The sequence below is a fragment of the Xiphias gladius genome, chromosome 7 (genome assembly GCF_016859285.1).
Source record: "Xiphias gladius isolate SHS-SW01 ecotype Sanya breed wild chromosome 7, ASM1685928v1, whole genome shotgun sequence".
Lineage (NCBI taxonomy): Eukaryota > Metazoa > Chordata > Actinopteri > Istiophoriformes > Xiphiidae > Xiphias > Xiphias gladius.
Genome location: NC_053406.1, coordinates 12,203,670 through 12,219,325, shown reverse-complemented (window position 1 = coordinate 12,219,325; position 15,656 = coordinate 12,203,670). Strand labels below are relative to the sequence as shown.

Below are 15,656 nucleotides of genomic sequence, written 5' to 3'. Positions count from 1 at the left end.
CTGAGTCAGCATTGGAGCGGCCGAGGGACACAATACAGTCCTTGTCCACAGTCCACTGACCAATCATAGCAGTAATGACTCGCTCCTCTTTGTAGTTCTCTGCAACTTTGCTCACTGGCTACCTTTTTCTTTGCTAGACACTCACCTACCCTCCTCCCTCTCTCTCTCTCTCTCTCTCTCTCTCTCTCCCTCTGTCTCGCTCTATCTCACTCTGCCCCCACTGTGCACTTCTTAAACAAATTGCTCTATCTCTGTCTCTGTGAGCGTGCTTCACAGAGCCAGTCGTGTCAGTGTGTGGAAGTCTCTGGGTATTACTGCTTTACAATGAGAAAGGAGAGCAGGTTCATTGGGTGGATCTGGTGGACTGTGGTTGTGGCAGCTCTGTTCTTCCTTGGCTTCGTCATAGGTAAGCCATGAGAACACGACGGAAACTTAAACTGGACAGAAATGTACGTCAACAATCCAAAAACGATATCTACCATCTGTTCTGTAAGTTTGTTTTTAATGAAAAGTCCATTATTTAACAGTATTATGACTTGGAAAATGATGGGAGAGTTCACCATGAGAAGTGTATAAAAGGAATTGAAGACAGTGTCTGAAATAACATAAATAGATTCACAACATAGTGAGATTAAATCATTGTTTTTCGAGTTAATTTGTTAAAAATTATCTCATAAACTGTCAAATCTACTTAGTGCTGTTTAAGCTGAATCTTGAAGGTGTGTTGTTGCTGTGTGTTTGAATTTTAGTTTGTCGACCACTCTGACACATTTCACTTCTTCTTCCTCACAGCAGGTTAATATTTGCTATCCATAACCACAACTCCTTTTAAAAGTTTAGTTTCTAACATGATGGGAAGCTTCTGGTAATATCTAACACAAATGTACAGTGAATGACCCAGTTTACAGTGCATTCAGAAAGTATTCAGACCCCTTCACTTTTTTCACATTTTGTTATGTTATGCTAAAATCATTTAAATTAATTTTTTCGCTCATCAATCTACACTCAATATCCCATAATTTGAAAGCGAAAACATAATTTTAGAAATATTTGCAAATTTATTGAAAAGGAAAAACTTAAATATAACACTGACATAAGTACTCGGACCCTTTGCTATGACACTTGAAATTTAGCCCAGGTGCCTCCCATTTCTCTTGATCATCTTTGAGATGTTTCTACACCTTGACTGGACTCCCCCTGTGGTTAATTCAATTGACTGGACATGATTTGGAAAGGCACAGACCTGTCTAAATAAGGTCGCATGGCTGGCAACTCATATCAGTTTTTGCTGAGCCTCGTGGCTCAGCAAAAACCAAGCCACGAGGTAGAAGGAACTGCCTGCAGAGCTCAGAGACAGGATTGTGTCGAGGCAAAGATCTGGGGAAGGCTACAAACAAATTTCTGTTTCATTGAAGGCTCCCAAAGAGCACAGTGGCCTTCATAATTCTTCAATGGAAGATGTCTGGAACAACCAGGACTCCTCCGAGAAGCTGCAGAGAGTCTGAATGGAGATGGGAGATACCTCCAGAAGGACAGCCATCACTGCAGCACTTCACCGATCTGGGCTTTATGGCAGAGCGGCCTGACGGAAGCCTCCCCTAAGTGAAAGACACATGAAAGCCACTTGGAGTTTGCAAAAAAGCACCTAAAGGACTCTTACACTGTGAGAAACAAAATCCTCTGGTCTGATGAAACCAAGATTGAACTGCATCATGCTGTTGGGGTGTTGTCCAGCAGCAGGGACTGGGAGACCGGCCAGGGTTGAGAGAATGCTGAACGGAGCCAAGTAGAGATATCCTTAATAAAAACCAGGTCCAGAGCGCGCAGGAACTCAAACTGGGCTGAAGGTTCACCCTCCAACAGGACAATGACCCTAAGCACACAGCCAAGACAATGCATGAGTGGCTTATGGACAACTCTGTGAATGTCCTTGATTGGCTCATCCAGAGAATTACTGGAACCCAATGAATCATCTCTGGAGAGACCTGATAATGGCTTTCCACGGTCCCCATTCAACCAACAGATCTTGAGAGGATCTGCAGAGAATAATAGCAGAAAATCCCCAAATCCAGGCATGCAAAGCTTGTCCCGTCATACCCAAGAAGACTGGAGGCTGCAATTGCTGCCAAAGGGGCTTCAACTAAGTAGTGTGTAAAGGGTCTGAGTACTTATCTCAATGTGATGTTTCATTTTTTCCTTTAATACTTTTTCACTTTGAAATTATGGGGTATTGAGTGTAGATTGATGAGGGAAAAGATGAATTTAAAATGATTTTAGCATGAGGCTGCAACACAACAAAATATTATAAACGTGAAGGGGTCTGAATTATTTCTGAATGCACTGTATATTCGGCATTCGACAACTGATTCTTGGAAAAAGTTTTTTTTTTTTATCACATCATAAAATTCATAGTGATGATTATTCTCTCAAGCTAACTTATACTGTTGTTGAACTGACTTGCTGTTTGTACGGTGTCTGCTCTAGGCTGGTTTGCAAAGCCCACACATCCATACACTGCAAGCAACAGTGCTTCCAGCAAGTATCTGAGGGAGTTTCTGGATGAAATGCAGCCAGATCAGATCAGAGAGCATCTAAGGTAAAAGTCACTACAGACACTCTAAACCTGCCCTGTCTATTACTACATGTAATCCAAAGCAAATGGCGCTATACTTCTTTCAAAGGGATTTCAGCGGGGAAGAAAAAACGACTTCAAATCTTATGGGGGAAGTCCTTGTATCCATATAAAAAGTTCATGGAAACAAGTTTCTTATTTTCCACCACTTTTGCGAAGACTAATGTCTTGAAACTATTAATGATGGTTGCCATGAAATTTGGTAAAGACATTCTTGCCACTGCTACGATAGATTCTAAACCAACACCAACAGGCCAAACCTTTCACTTGCACAGCAACTCAATTCTTGGAATGACATCTCTAAAACTACTGACACTAACTCCCCTCAGCCTTTGCCTCTCAGACCCCAGTGACCAGTGGAAAAGTCATTACAAAAACCCTGCTGTGCAGCCAAACATTCTTTTAATCCTGCTTGTCAGTCGCTCTGCGGTGAAAAAAGGTCTTTGAGACATGGATCATGCTGTGTTCAAGTGAAGTCGGACATCAAGAACAACAGCTTTGCGTGCATGCGATTTTATTATTATTCTTGATTGTTTGTTTATTTTGGATATACAGGTAAATGATTCGATTATTAGGAGTATTTCTAGTATTTTGAGTTTTCCAGTATTGCGTTTCCCCACCTTTCAGGCCACAAGGGCGCATGGCACACATGCTGTTAAGGAGTGGAAACTTAAAAAATATGCTTCATTATCCTCCCAAAAATATCAAGCAGCAGGCTACATTAAAGCCCGTAACTTATGAAATCAAGAAGTGTTTTTACCTAACGCGCTTGGATACATGTGTTGGTGCTACATGTAAATAACCAAAACTGTCTGAACAGTCAAGTCCGAAGGCGGCCGGAACCGGCCAACACGCAAGCGAGCGTCGAGTCGACTGTCCGACTCTGGTTCGCGAACAATTCGGCGAGCGCCGAAGCTTCCGATCAGCGTCTTTGGCATTCCTCGGTTCGCCGACTGCCGTTCGGCATTGAACGGAAAGTGTCGAGGGGGATGGTACCAGAACTGGTATCAGCGTTTGTTTGGCTGAGCGGAGTTGAGTTTGTAGGGGTTCATGGCGCTGAGTGGTGTCGGGCACAGAGCTACGATGACCACCTGCACTGCTTAAAGCGAGCTAAACCTTCGTCACACAGCACAGAGGGGACATTTTAACATTTATTTAGGGTTGAAATGCTCTCATTTGTATGGCTGACGGTTAGTTTGGTAAGACATGAGAGTGACTGGTGTAGGACACGGCTCTCTCCTGGAGGCAGTGTGCCCAAGTGTAAACTAAATTCGTATGGGGCCCCTCAAAAACACCGCTTCCTTTTGGGACCACGGTGCCCGAGGGCTCCCCGGCCGTGACGCTTTGATTCTGTGGGCGACTCTCACCTCCGTCACGGTCCGGTGACATCCTCTCCGCAGGAAATTTACACGACTCCCCCACCTGGCCGGTACGGAGCAGAACCTGCACTATGCAGAGCAGATCCAGAAGGAGTGGCTTGAGTTCGGCTTGGACTCGGTGGAGATGGTGCCCTACGACGTCCTGCTGTCCTATCCCAACAAGTCGCAGCCGAATTACATCTCCATAGTTGATCAGCTGGGCAATGAGGTACAGTGCGTGGCATGACCCAGTTTGTACAAAAAGCTCACACATAATACCGACTTTCCTATAAAACACATATCGTGCAAAAACCTCTGCACTTGTCTCTGGTGCAGAATTGTCATTATTGTCTGCTCCCATCTATTATAGCCTTAGGATGGCAGTCATACCCTGTGGAGAACCTGTTCATGTGTTGTGTCACAGTGTGAAACCAATAAGTACTGTATTCTTTAGTTTAATGATTGCCAACCTTTTTTTTTTTTTTTTTCTATATTTCCACTTCAAAGACTCTGGTGTAATGCTCCATTGGCCACACTTACCCCCTGGGGACTAAAATTTCAACAGGATTGTGATTTTCTCACACACACACATGAACAGTAACACAAATTCAGTCATAACAAAGTTGCAGAGTGCATGTGGAGATCACACAGATGCATTAAAAACACAGCCACATACAAATACTTCTCCAGGCCTCCTCTCCACCTCCCTGGTGTTCCTCTTCACCACAAAAGTGCAAGACAGCTCATTCAAGTCCATGGTCCTCTTATAGCCTTGTTGTGAGATAAATGTCTTATAAGTTGAGATAAATATATACAACACAGATGCAAACAAGGGAAAACAGATCAGGGTTTTCTACATGGCCATTTTACAGCATGCTGCCAGGATGCAATTGGGTACTTAAAGATCAGATCCTTTACTGAAGTAAAAATGCTAATACCACACTTTAAAAATACGACACGACAAACAAAAGTCCTTTTACGATGCTGATGTTCTTGGTTAAGCAATTGATTGATTTTCTGGTTTGTAAGACTTCAGAAAATAGTGAGAGAAATAGCCACTTCCATTTCCCAGATTCAACGTTGACACTCTCTCATTGCTTCCTTTTGTCCAACTATTAGACAAACTAAAAAAAGTAAAATAAAAAAACAGATTATTTTAAAAAAAATACAAGGGAAAGTAGCAAATCCTCGTACTTGAGAAGCAGGAACCATGAAATGTTTGGCACTTTTTGCATGAAAATTGTTTTCAACATCAACAAATAATTTCAGCTCTAATCGTCTATACTGTAGATTAAACTGTGTTTAATCTATGATAAAGCATCATGTTTTATAAGTCCTTCCTATGTTCTTAGATGTAAACTTTTAAGTTGTAAAGTTAGAAGTAGCCAACTGCCAAATAGATTGTAGTGGAGTAAGAAGTACAAAATTTCCATCTAAAATGTAAAGCAGCAGAAATATAAAGATGCCTGAAAAGATAACACACAAGTAAAGTACAAGTTTCAAAGCATTTACTATAGAGAATATAAGGCTTTCTCACCAAATTCCATCAAATTTTACCTCACCTCATTTCATCTTACTTTCTCAGGTTTTTAATACGTCCTTGGCGGAGCCAGTTCCCGAGGGTTATGAAGATGTTCCTAACATTGTGCCTCCATACAGTGCCTTCTCAGCCAAGGGACAACCTGAGGTACACACACACACACACACACACACACTCACACTCACAACCTTATCACGACATTGACAGGGATGTTTAAATAGTTTTTTACCGCAGCAGTAAAAATAGTTAACATGGATTTTAAATATTACCCATCCTCCCCCTCACCTATCTGATAAAACAAGCACTAAGATGTCCCTTTGTTCTGTCTCTCTCTCCAGGGCGACTTGGTTTATGTGAACTATGGTCGTACAGAAGACTTCTTCCAGTTGGAGAGGGAGATGGGCATCAATATAACTGGGAAGATTGCCATTGTCAGATATGGGAAAATATTCAGAGGCAATAAGGTAGGAAAAATCTTGGTCAGTACTCCACGTGAAATCCCAATTAATTCATTCACTGAGCTTTGCAACTAATAGGAATACACCCAGACGGTTAAAATGCTGATGAACCTCGATCTTCTCCAGCTCATTTAGGGATTTTCAGTTGTGGTCAAAGCTCTGTAGTAGTGGTGGTTGATTATTAATTCATCATGGTGGCATTACAAAATATTTTCACACACTCGCACATCTTTAAATAATGCATTTCATGAAAGTCAAATCAATCATCACTGAATTGTGTCAGTGTGTCATGACACAGCAGGTGTCCACACAGACTGCAATAAGTAAAATCTTGCACATCAGCAACATGACTCACTGCTCCGTCCCTCCACCAGGTGAAGAATGCCATGTTGGCCGGAGCAAAGGGGATCATTATGTTCTCAGACCCGGCAGATTACTGGGCTGCTGGAGTCCAGGTAAATTATACACACGACAACTGTAAATTCAAGATCCACCTTATAAACGAAGCAAATGACTGGAAACAGTAGCATTAAAATGCATTTACATGTGTTTGTGTGTGCACAGCCTTATCCTGATGGCTGGAATCTGCCTGGTGGAGGAGTACAGAGAGGAAATGTTCTCAACCTGAACGGAGCGGGAGACCCACTCACACCAGGGTACCCCGCTAAAGGTGCGTATGTCTGTGTAGATGCGCTAGAGCCTGTATGAATCTATACGTGTGTGTGTGTGTGTGTGTGTGTGGGTTTATCTAGCATAGTCCTGTCTCTCCTCCCTCACAGAATATACCTACAGATCCAGCATTGAGGATGGAGTGGGACTTCCCAAGATTCCTGTGCATCCAATTGGCTTCCATGATGCAGTTCACCTGCTCAAGTAAAAACTGTCTTTTCTTTTCCTGCACTTCATAATGTTTAGTTTCATGCAGCGCAGTGCTATTTTAACTTAACTTGAATTTGGAATTTAGGGCAAGAAACTAAAATTTTTATTGGGGTCCCTGAATGAAATAAGCAGCTGATTTGTATTATTTACCGAATATGTGAATTATTTACCATTCTACAGGAACATGGGAGGACAAATTCCACCTAATAACTGGAAAGGAGGTCTGAATGTCTCCTACAGGATTGGTCCAGGCTTTACAGATAACTTCAAGAGCCAGTAAGTGCTTTTGTAAAGCTTTCCTCCCGTCGAAATGACCACTTGCGTCTGCTTTACCCAGTGATGATGTGATTCTTCCATCCTCCATCTTTTTTCAAAATAAACCTCTTTCCTCTCCAGTCGATAGTCTATCCTCACCGCAGCTTCACTGCCGTCCACATTCTGTGTTCAGCGTGTGGATTGTCTCTCCGTTTTTGTCGCTCCTCTTCTCTTGTTCATCTTTAATGACCCAGTGGCAAGTAGCCAACTGAAGCACAATGAAGGCCCTTGTACCCTGTGTGTGTGTGTGTGTGAGGGACATACATACACATCCACACACATACACGCTGCACAAATTAGCATGTAGTTTGCACCCATATGCAACAGCATTAACGTAGCAGTTTGGGGGGTTTCAGGGGAAAACAACCCCCCTAACAACAAATAGAATCCACTGTGTTATTCTCTTAATGGGTCATTTATTTTTCTGCAGAACTGAATTTTAGGTTGGAAAACACTTCATAAAGGACTTGTATGCTGCAGCTTGAGAGCACTGGGTCTCTATTCCTTGCACCCCTCTTCTCTGTTGTTTGTTTATCTGTATCTGTATTTGTCTATCTTCCTGAGGCTGCCGGACATTGTAACAACAAATAGAAAAACACTAATCTTTAGCAAATGTTATAACCTTGCCCACTCTCTATCCCCAAGTCCTGCTCGCATCAGTCATCACTCTATTGATCTGTTTCCCCTGTCTCTTCATATGTCTTTGTATCTTTCTTTCCTCTACGTGTATCACTCATTCCTTGATAATCTGTCTTTCCCAGGAAGGTGCGTATGAACATCCACACTAACAACCAGGTAACCAGGATCTACAATGTCATTGGCAGGATTAGAGGAGCTCTGGAGCCAGGTAAAACAGTCCAACTTGTCCTAACCCTTCATTCAGGGTTTCTGCAACATCTGCAACACAACCAACACGTGCGAGTAACATTAATAATGCCAGTATGGACACAAATAACTTCAAAAACAAACAGTTTAGAATGGGAGGATAAAATCATTTAATTGCCTTCTAGCAGAAAATGTTGCTAAATTTTTTGCAAGGAACATTCAGAAAAACAATTTTAGTTGTGTCTGAAGGAAGAGCCTTTTTTTTTTTGGTCTAAAAGTTCTGTGATAGAAGCAGAATTTGGTAGCACTTGTATTTTTAAAAAAGAAGAACTGTGTGAAATTAGGAAAGAAACTCTCATAATTTTTTTTCTCTTATTCCTTTTTCAACATGTGGTGTTGGCTCTGGGTGTGTGTGTGTGTGTGTGTGTGTGTGTGTGTGTGTGTGTGTGTGTGTGTGTGTGTGTGTGTGTGTGTGTAGACAGGTACGTGATTTTGGGAGGGCACCGGGATGCCTGGGTGTTTGGAGGAATCGATCCCATGTCTGGGGCTGCAGTGGTCCATGAAATTGTCAGGAGTGCTGGCAGGCTGCTCAATAAAGGTATGTCTCTGCAGTTCAGTGAATACTGTGCTCAATAGTCAGTACTCAGTGTGTGTGTGTGTGTGTGTGTGTAGGCTGGAGGCCGAGGAGGACTATAATATTTGCCAGCTGGGATGCAGAGGAGTTTGGACTGCTGGGATCTACAGAATGGGCAGAGGTACCCCACACACCCACACACCCACACCCACACACCCACACCCACACACACACACACACACACACACACACACACACACACACACACACACACACAGACCACTCCTCACTTCATCCCTCTCAACAGGACAATGCCAAGCTGCTGCAGGAGAGAGCTGTGGCCTACATCAATGCAGACTCTGCCATAGAGGGTGAGTATGTTTTTTGTGTGCAGCTCAATATTCTCAATAAGCTGTGGCCTGTGTAGAGGCTGAATTAGTTTTGATACGACTTGTGTGTGTTTGATTTCGAAGGAATGTACACACTGAGGGTTGACTGCACTCCGTCTCTACACACTTTGGTGTATGACCTCACCAAGCAGGTGAGCCGATTTATGCACATGCAAAGTAACGATATATCTGAAATTGATATGAGTAAAAAACCTTCGTCTTTCATGCAATCTCTTTCTCTTCACTATGTCCCTGTGTCTTCCTTTCCATTTTTGCATTTAGATAGCCAGTCCGGAGGAAGGAAACGAGGGAGTTTCTCTGTACGAGAGCTGGCATAAGAGGGACAACTGGACTAACGACCGTGATGCACCCAGGTACAAAGAATCCCCATCAGTTGCTTGTTTGGGTCAGAGTCAGGGTGTACATAAACTAAATGGAAAACAAAAACAATGAAATACACAAGGTTAGAGCAACAAAAATCTTCAGCAGCCGAGAGTGCAGACCGGTGAAATCGGCACTGAGTAGAGAAGATTAAGAATAAGGGAGGAAGATAATGAAATTTAGACAAACCAGGTCACATCTGAGGAGTGCGTTGGGTTTAAAACGTGTTTCGAATGTAAAATTTGTTGGCCTGTCTTAACTAGCCAATTTAAAAAAACAAGACATTAATCCAATACACCAATTAATGAGTCTGATGTTCACTCTGTTGTACTGTAGGATCAGTAAACTTGGTTCAGGCAGTGATTTTGAGGCCTATTTTATCCGTCTGGGAATCGCTGCAGGCAGAGCCAGATACACAAAGAACAAGGTACATGATTTGTGCACAAGCATCATATGTTATCAGATTTACCATACCTGGTAGTGTGATTGTATATTTATTTAAGCTCCCTGTGAATCATAAATGTGTGTGTGTGTGTGTGTGTGCGCGCATTCAGAAAACAGAGCAATACAGCAGTTATCCAGTCTATCACAGCGTGTATGAAACCTTTGAGATTGTGGAGAAGTTTTACGACCCCTCCTTCAGAAGGCTTCGGGCCGTGGCCCAGGTGAGAGGAGGGATCATCTTCCTGTTGGCAGATTCCCAGCTGCTCCCTCTTGATGCCAACCAGTACGCCGACTCACTGAGGAAGTACGCACACAGCATCTCTAAGCTGGCGCAGAAGCACCCAGAGGAGATGGAGGTGTACGAGGTGTCGTTTGGTGAGTTGATTTTGGTCACTTTGTGCTCAGTCTATGGTAAGTTTTAAGTATAGCTCAAATGTTTAAACAAGTGATCCAACTTGCTGACCAAACATCTCTGCATTCAATTTTTTTCTCCATATATCCAGATGTACTGATTTCTGCAGTGGAAAACTTCACTGTTGCAGCCAGGGATTTCCATGAGCGCCTGCGGACGATCAACAGAGCAGAGTGTGTTTAACATTTCACACATTTTCGGTGTCGAACAAAAGCTTAAATGGGTTGGAGTTGGTGTTCTGGTGTCTGCCTGCAGTTGAATATTTGTTCAGTCTCTATACAGTTACGTGTGTGTCTAATGGCATTTGCTGTGTGTGTGTGTGTGTGTGTGTGTCCTTCAGTCCTCTGCAGGTACGTGTCGTGAACGATCAGCTCATGTATCTGGAGAGAGCCTTTCTAGACCCCCTGGGCTTACCTGGTAGACCCTTCTACAGGTAGGTCTCACACACTCTCTCACTCACACATATTTTCTCCCATTTGGTTTTAAAAGTACCAGGCAGGAGTCTCACCAACTTGTTGTATACTTCACTACTGCAACCCCTGGCCGGCAGTGTCGACTGTAGTTGACATGTAATGGTCAGTAAGATTAAACTCAGCATTTTTAATACACCCCTGTGCTTTTCTTACTGTAAAGCCTGATGTCAGACAGTGTTTATTTATCAAATGCTCATTATCTCTCTCTCCAACTTTGCACTTAAGAACGGGCTTGTTTACCATATGACAGCTGAAGATAAAAAACATTTTTCTCCAGCAAAACACTAACCTAAGAGGGAAGAGCATCATCTTTAAAACTGTACGCATATATGTGAATTCTTCCCCACTCAAGAGAGATGATTTCACTCTTCTCAAATCTCACCAAATTCCTTCTGTCATCTTCACCAGATGCACTTGAGGCAGCATTTGCAAACCATTGCTGGATATTTTTATGTTTTGTGATCTACGGATTCTTCTTACCCTGTCTCTTTATAAATATTTAGAATTATGTCTTAAATAGTGATTACTACCAGACTGCTGCAGTTTCTTTAATACCTCCTGTACATTCTTTAACACAACACCCTCTTCGCTCTTTGCAGGCATGTGATTTTTGCTCCCAGCAGCCATAATAAATATGCAGGGGAGTCTTTCCCTGGGATCTATGATGCATTGTTTGACATTGAAAACTCAGCTGACCCAGAGAAGGCCTGGGAGGAAGTCAAGCGTCAAATCAGCATTGCAGCATTCATTGTTCATGCTGCCGCTATGACCCTAACACCACCTGCATGAAGCAGGCACAAACAGTTTAAAGCCAAGTGAATGAACTATCAATTGACTACTACTTTATTGCACCAACATGTGACGAGAGAGAATACACTACCTGCGAACACACACAACAATGGGAAATCCCTGTCATGTTCCAGAAACGACCAGAGCTCTGTAATACAGTGACGCTCTGAGCACCACTCCCAGAATACAACTTACAAAACTGTATTTCAACTCTTGGTTTCCGATTTCTTAAGTGGCTACGGAGAGTAATCATTTATTCTTTTTCGTTTGTTTGTTTTGTTTTGTTTTGTAATAACTGTCTCTGGCTATGAGGGAGCCAAATAAAATCAACCTATCCTTGACATGTTGGCAGAGAACAACTGATATCTTGTCCCTGTATTGGTCTGAGAAAAAAAATGTGAGAGGTGACAGAAATGGCTGAGTTTTATTTATATCCATGACGATATCTTTACTAGTTTCCTTCATTTCTTTAAAGGCACACGGTACTTTTGCACACACCAAAATATAGAAGAAAATTTAACGATAAACCTGCATGAAACCAGATTTCTGTTGAAGGAAATGCATTTTACCATTTGGATAGGTGGTTAAAGTCCTGACACACCAGGACTGTCATAATGAAGCAAGAAAGCTAAACATAGACAACGAAAATGAGAATAATGTAAGATGAGGGATAAGAGAAAATATATGGCAACGTTATTTCAAAATAAGTGAAAAATATGTCCTGTATGATATTTCAGTGCCACAGTTGGACAGTAAATCAAGTGACAGAGCAGACGATCAGATGCTGATCCACTCCGGCTCACAGGATGGAAAAACTACTGTGTAAAAAATATAATTCTGTTAGCAAAAGTCTATATCTTCTAAAAATGAACACGTTAAGATGGTCTTCTGGTAACAACGCTACTGTGCCTGTAGGTTTGATTAGTTATAAATATCTATGATAAAGGTTTTTGAAATTTTTTGTGACTCCAAGGTCATGCTGAATAAAAAAAACAATTACTAATTTGGAGGTCCAACTGAATGCAAGCTTAAATATACAGTACATATCTTTCAGAGACACATATTTCACTGTTGAACAACAGTAACCAACTTAGGAGATGCAAAAATACACCAGCCAACATGCCCAAATTATGTAAACCTCATTAAAGCAACAGTAAGTTGCTAATATTACCATCTGTAACATAGTCACAAGTTGTCAAGTTGTAAGAGGCTCTCGTGTCCACTGAGTAGAAAGGACTGGGGATACACAGGTGATGCCGGAGGAGACAATGCTCAAATGACGAGAGGTGTGATTGGCTCAGGTGACACTTCTGACACAGGTAGGAAGTGAGGTTTGAGGCAGCTATGTCTGTTTGGTTTCCTCCTGCTCAGTCTTCTTCAGAGACACCTCCATCTTTGCAGCCATCAGAGCTCACCACGCTGCTCTTCACCTCCACAGCCTGATGGGAAGAAGATAAGAAGATCTCTCTGTCTAAAACACTTCTTTACTGTTGAACACACATTTAGGGTTAAGGTTTCTTTTGGAAGATGTTTGCTCTCTCGTGCTTCCACGCTTTTGTTTGTTTGTTTGCTTTCTTCATACTTTGTTTTTCAAAGACTTCAAGATTAAAACTTTGACTTTATTAACCCGTATATGAGGAGAGGCGGGGAAAGACCAGGAATGAGAGACTGGGGTATGACATGCACAAAGCTCACCAGTCATCCTTGTCTTTTCTGATAGTACCACAGGGGGTGCCAAAGTCATAACTTTTTTCTTTAAACCATATTTTTACCTTTTCCATTTCCTTTTTGTCATTGTTTTGGTTTTGTTATTTGTTGCCTTGAGCGAGCTCTACAAATGAGGTTCATATCATTACATGAATGGACTAAAACTGCAATCAGCCTTCTTTGACTATGGTCAAATCAATTCTATTATACAGCCCAACACCACAAAAAAGGGGCTTTACAATCTGTACAGCATATAACACCCTCTATCCTTAGACCCTCGATGAGCTACTGCATATACTGCAAGGTGTCAGGTGTTCACTTACCCCCCATAAACTGATTTTCTGCTCAAACTCTTTATCTCCCACAAACACCGCACACATGTTCACCTGGAACAATCAGAGACATAGGGCAGAGTTATGCTGACATATGAGGGAGTTAACGTGAGATCGGGAGGACATATGAGAGGGGCAGTGTGTGCTCATAATAACAACCATGTGCTGATATGTCTGCATGCCTTTGTGTGTTTTTACCGCGGTGCTGTTGGCCTCCACGTAGCTCAGCTCTGGTAGGGCGTTCTTGGCATAGACGGAGATGATTACCTGACTGCCTGGTGCCAGTCAAACCTACACGGCATCACCTTCATCCCCTAGAGACAGAGAGAGACAGAGAAGCTTGAGAAAGGAGAAGAAAAGACTTTTTATTTTCATCAAGTGCGTATTGCTTGAGCCTGATAAAAACATTTATGAAAATCGGATTTGAGAGAGGCATGCGAATAAGCCTCATACCCCCGGTTCAATGGGCAATAGTCTTGTGTTGAAAAAATAACACCATTTAAAAAAATAATAATGAGAAAATATAAGTGTATTTAATTCATGTCTTTCCTGTGGGAAAATTCAAAGAGCGAGCAAGCCACAAGACAATTCACAGACACTACTCTGCACATACAGTGAGCTGGAGTGAGCTTCTCTTGAAGGTTTCCTGGTGTGTGTGTGTGTGTGTGTGTGTGTGTGTGTGTGTGTGTGTGTGTGTGTGTGTGTGTGTGTGTGTGTGTGTGTAACCCATAACAATAATATCTCCTCTACATTCTTGGTATTTCCTTTCTGACCTGGTTATTTTTTCTCCAGAGGTGACTTCCTGTAGTGCAGCCTGCTGGGACAAAAAGGAGATGAAGTCTTATGTTTTCTTCCTGCAGCAGCTCCAGTACTTCATACTGCAGACAAACACACACACACACTTCATAAAGCATGTTGAACAAAAGCTCGACAACAGGTTAGACTAGTTTTAGAACAACTACACACTAAAGACTGATCAATAAACACTTGGACAGAGGGTCACGGGTGTTCGTGTGTGTGTGTGTGTGTGTGTTTTCGCCTCTCAAGGACAACAGGAACTCCAGGGTGGTGTTTGCGCACTTCCCCGTCACTTGTTGGTCCAGACTAACACTACTGAAGCACAAAGAGAATCAAAGACACAGTTTTTGTAACTACCCATTACACACACTGAACTTCCTTCTACCTGTTATCTGTGCATCAAAAACGGAAGAAAAAAAAATTGTCTAAATGAAGAGTTAACTCAGGAAGATTATTCTATCATCATCAAAACTATCATCTAAATGATGAAATTTCTGTCAGAGTCAGTATCATACCTTAGAACATCCTACATTCTTACAGGAAGTACCAAGCTTCACCTCATCCAGCTCTTCATCTGTGCAGAAACAGAACCACAGTTTACTCCTCGCATCGCCTCCACATGGGTCTGAATTTGTATCTGTGTTCATGTTCTCTGTAGTCCCGCCGAAATCCACGTGTTTACCTGTGTTGTCCATGTGTTTAATGCCATTTTGGTCAAAACTGTCAACCTCAGCCCATGAACCTGCTCCGGGGGTTTGGGAGCTTGAATAATGTAAGGATTTCCTCTGGGTTTCAGCTCCTGAAGTCTTCACCTCGGGACGCACCGCCTTCTGCTGGCTTCCCACTGTTGAGGGGACCCCTGCTACAGCCCTTTAATACCCATATAAACACCGACACAGGTGTAAAAAGCCCATTTGAATAATGCTACCTTTGAGCCAGCATGGAAAAGCAGAACTGGTTCAAATAAAACCCCTAAACCCCCCCACAACTACCAACTATCTGAAGGTAAAGTCTGAGAAGTCTGTAGTGCGTCTTTCGCAGCAGGACCAAGCCTACAGTGGGAAGACAGATGAAGTATTCAAAACCTGTCCCACTGGCCACTTTATTCAAGTAATACCGGAGAAGTGAACATGACTAAAATGTGAGATACTATACGGATGTAGACTATACGCTTGGTGACACATAAAACTAAGATGACCTCTCCATGTGCGCATCCAAATGACTTATCTGACTTGAACGTGTATTAACCATTTATTGGCAAGGGATGACCTAACTTGCCTCGAGCGCATCGTGAAACACAGGCACCCCGGGGTGGAAGGTGCAGGCATCTGTGTGTGGAGAAACGCACAT

General features: G+C 42.4%; 3 protein-coding genes across 5 annotated transcripts in view; 1 reads left to right on the top strand and 2 right to left on the bottom strand.

Moving 5' to 3' along the window:
• Positions 1 to 4,042, bottom strand: part of LOC120792125 (NADPH oxidase 4) — a 28,406-nt gene extending 24,364 nt beyond the window's left edge. Inside the window, exon 1 of the mRNA XM_040131183.1 lies at positions 4,000 to 4,042. The gene's annotated coding sequence lies outside the window, so the exon portion shown is untranslated. The remainder of the gene's footprint in view (positions 1 to 3,999) is intronic.
• On the top strand, positions 205 to 11,848 carry naalad2 (N-acetylated alpha-linked acidic dipeptidase 2). 3 transcript variants are annotated; one of them, XM_040131178.1, is made up of 20 exons: positions 205 to 406; positions 2,485 to 2,596; positions 4,033 to 4,219; positions 5,576 to 5,677; positions 5,869 to 5,994; positions 6,363 to 6,443; positions 6,553 to 6,658; positions 6,768 to 6,861; positions 7,048 to 7,143; positions 7,944 to 8,029; positions 8,486 to 8,605; positions 8,680 to 8,762; positions 8,889 to 8,952; positions 9,055 to 9,122; positions 9,253 to 9,344; positions 9,688 to 9,778; positions 9,906 to 10,170; positions 10,299 to 10,380; positions 10,548 to 10,640; positions 11,280 to 11,848. In XM_040131178.1, the coding sequence occupies exons 1-20, from the start codon at positions 325 to 327 to the stop codon at positions 11,467 to 11,469; spliced, it is 2,220 nt and encodes a 739-aa protein (XP_039987112.1). In that variant the 5' UTR covers positions 205 to 324; the 3' UTR covers positions 11,470 to 11,848. The 3 variants fall into 3 exon arrangements, with proteins under 3 accessions (XP_039987112.1, XP_039987114.1, XP_039987113.1); XM_040131180.1 differs by lacking the exon at positions 11,280 to 11,848 and adding an exon at positions 10,697 to 11,273 and having other exon boundaries at positions 10,548 to 10,557; XM_040131179.1 differs by having other exon boundaries at positions 396 to 489.
• Positions 11,849 to 12,811: 963 nt separating this feature from the next.
• On the bottom strand, positions 12,812 to 15,656 carry chordc1a (cysteine and histidine-rich domain (CHORD) containing 1a). The gene is given in 15 exon segments (XM_040131243.1): positions 12,812 to 12,877; positions 12,879 to 12,908; positions 13,500 to 13,562; positions 13,707 to 13,786; positions 13,789 to 13,822; positions 14,282 to 14,325; positions 14,328 to 14,386; positions 14,548 to 14,618; positions 14,822 to 14,880; positions 14,989 to 15,042; positions 15,045 to 15,109; positions 15,111 to 15,133; positions 15,135 to 15,176; positions 15,293 to 15,358; positions 15,585 to 15,656. Coding segments are annotated over 15 exon segments (828 nt in total).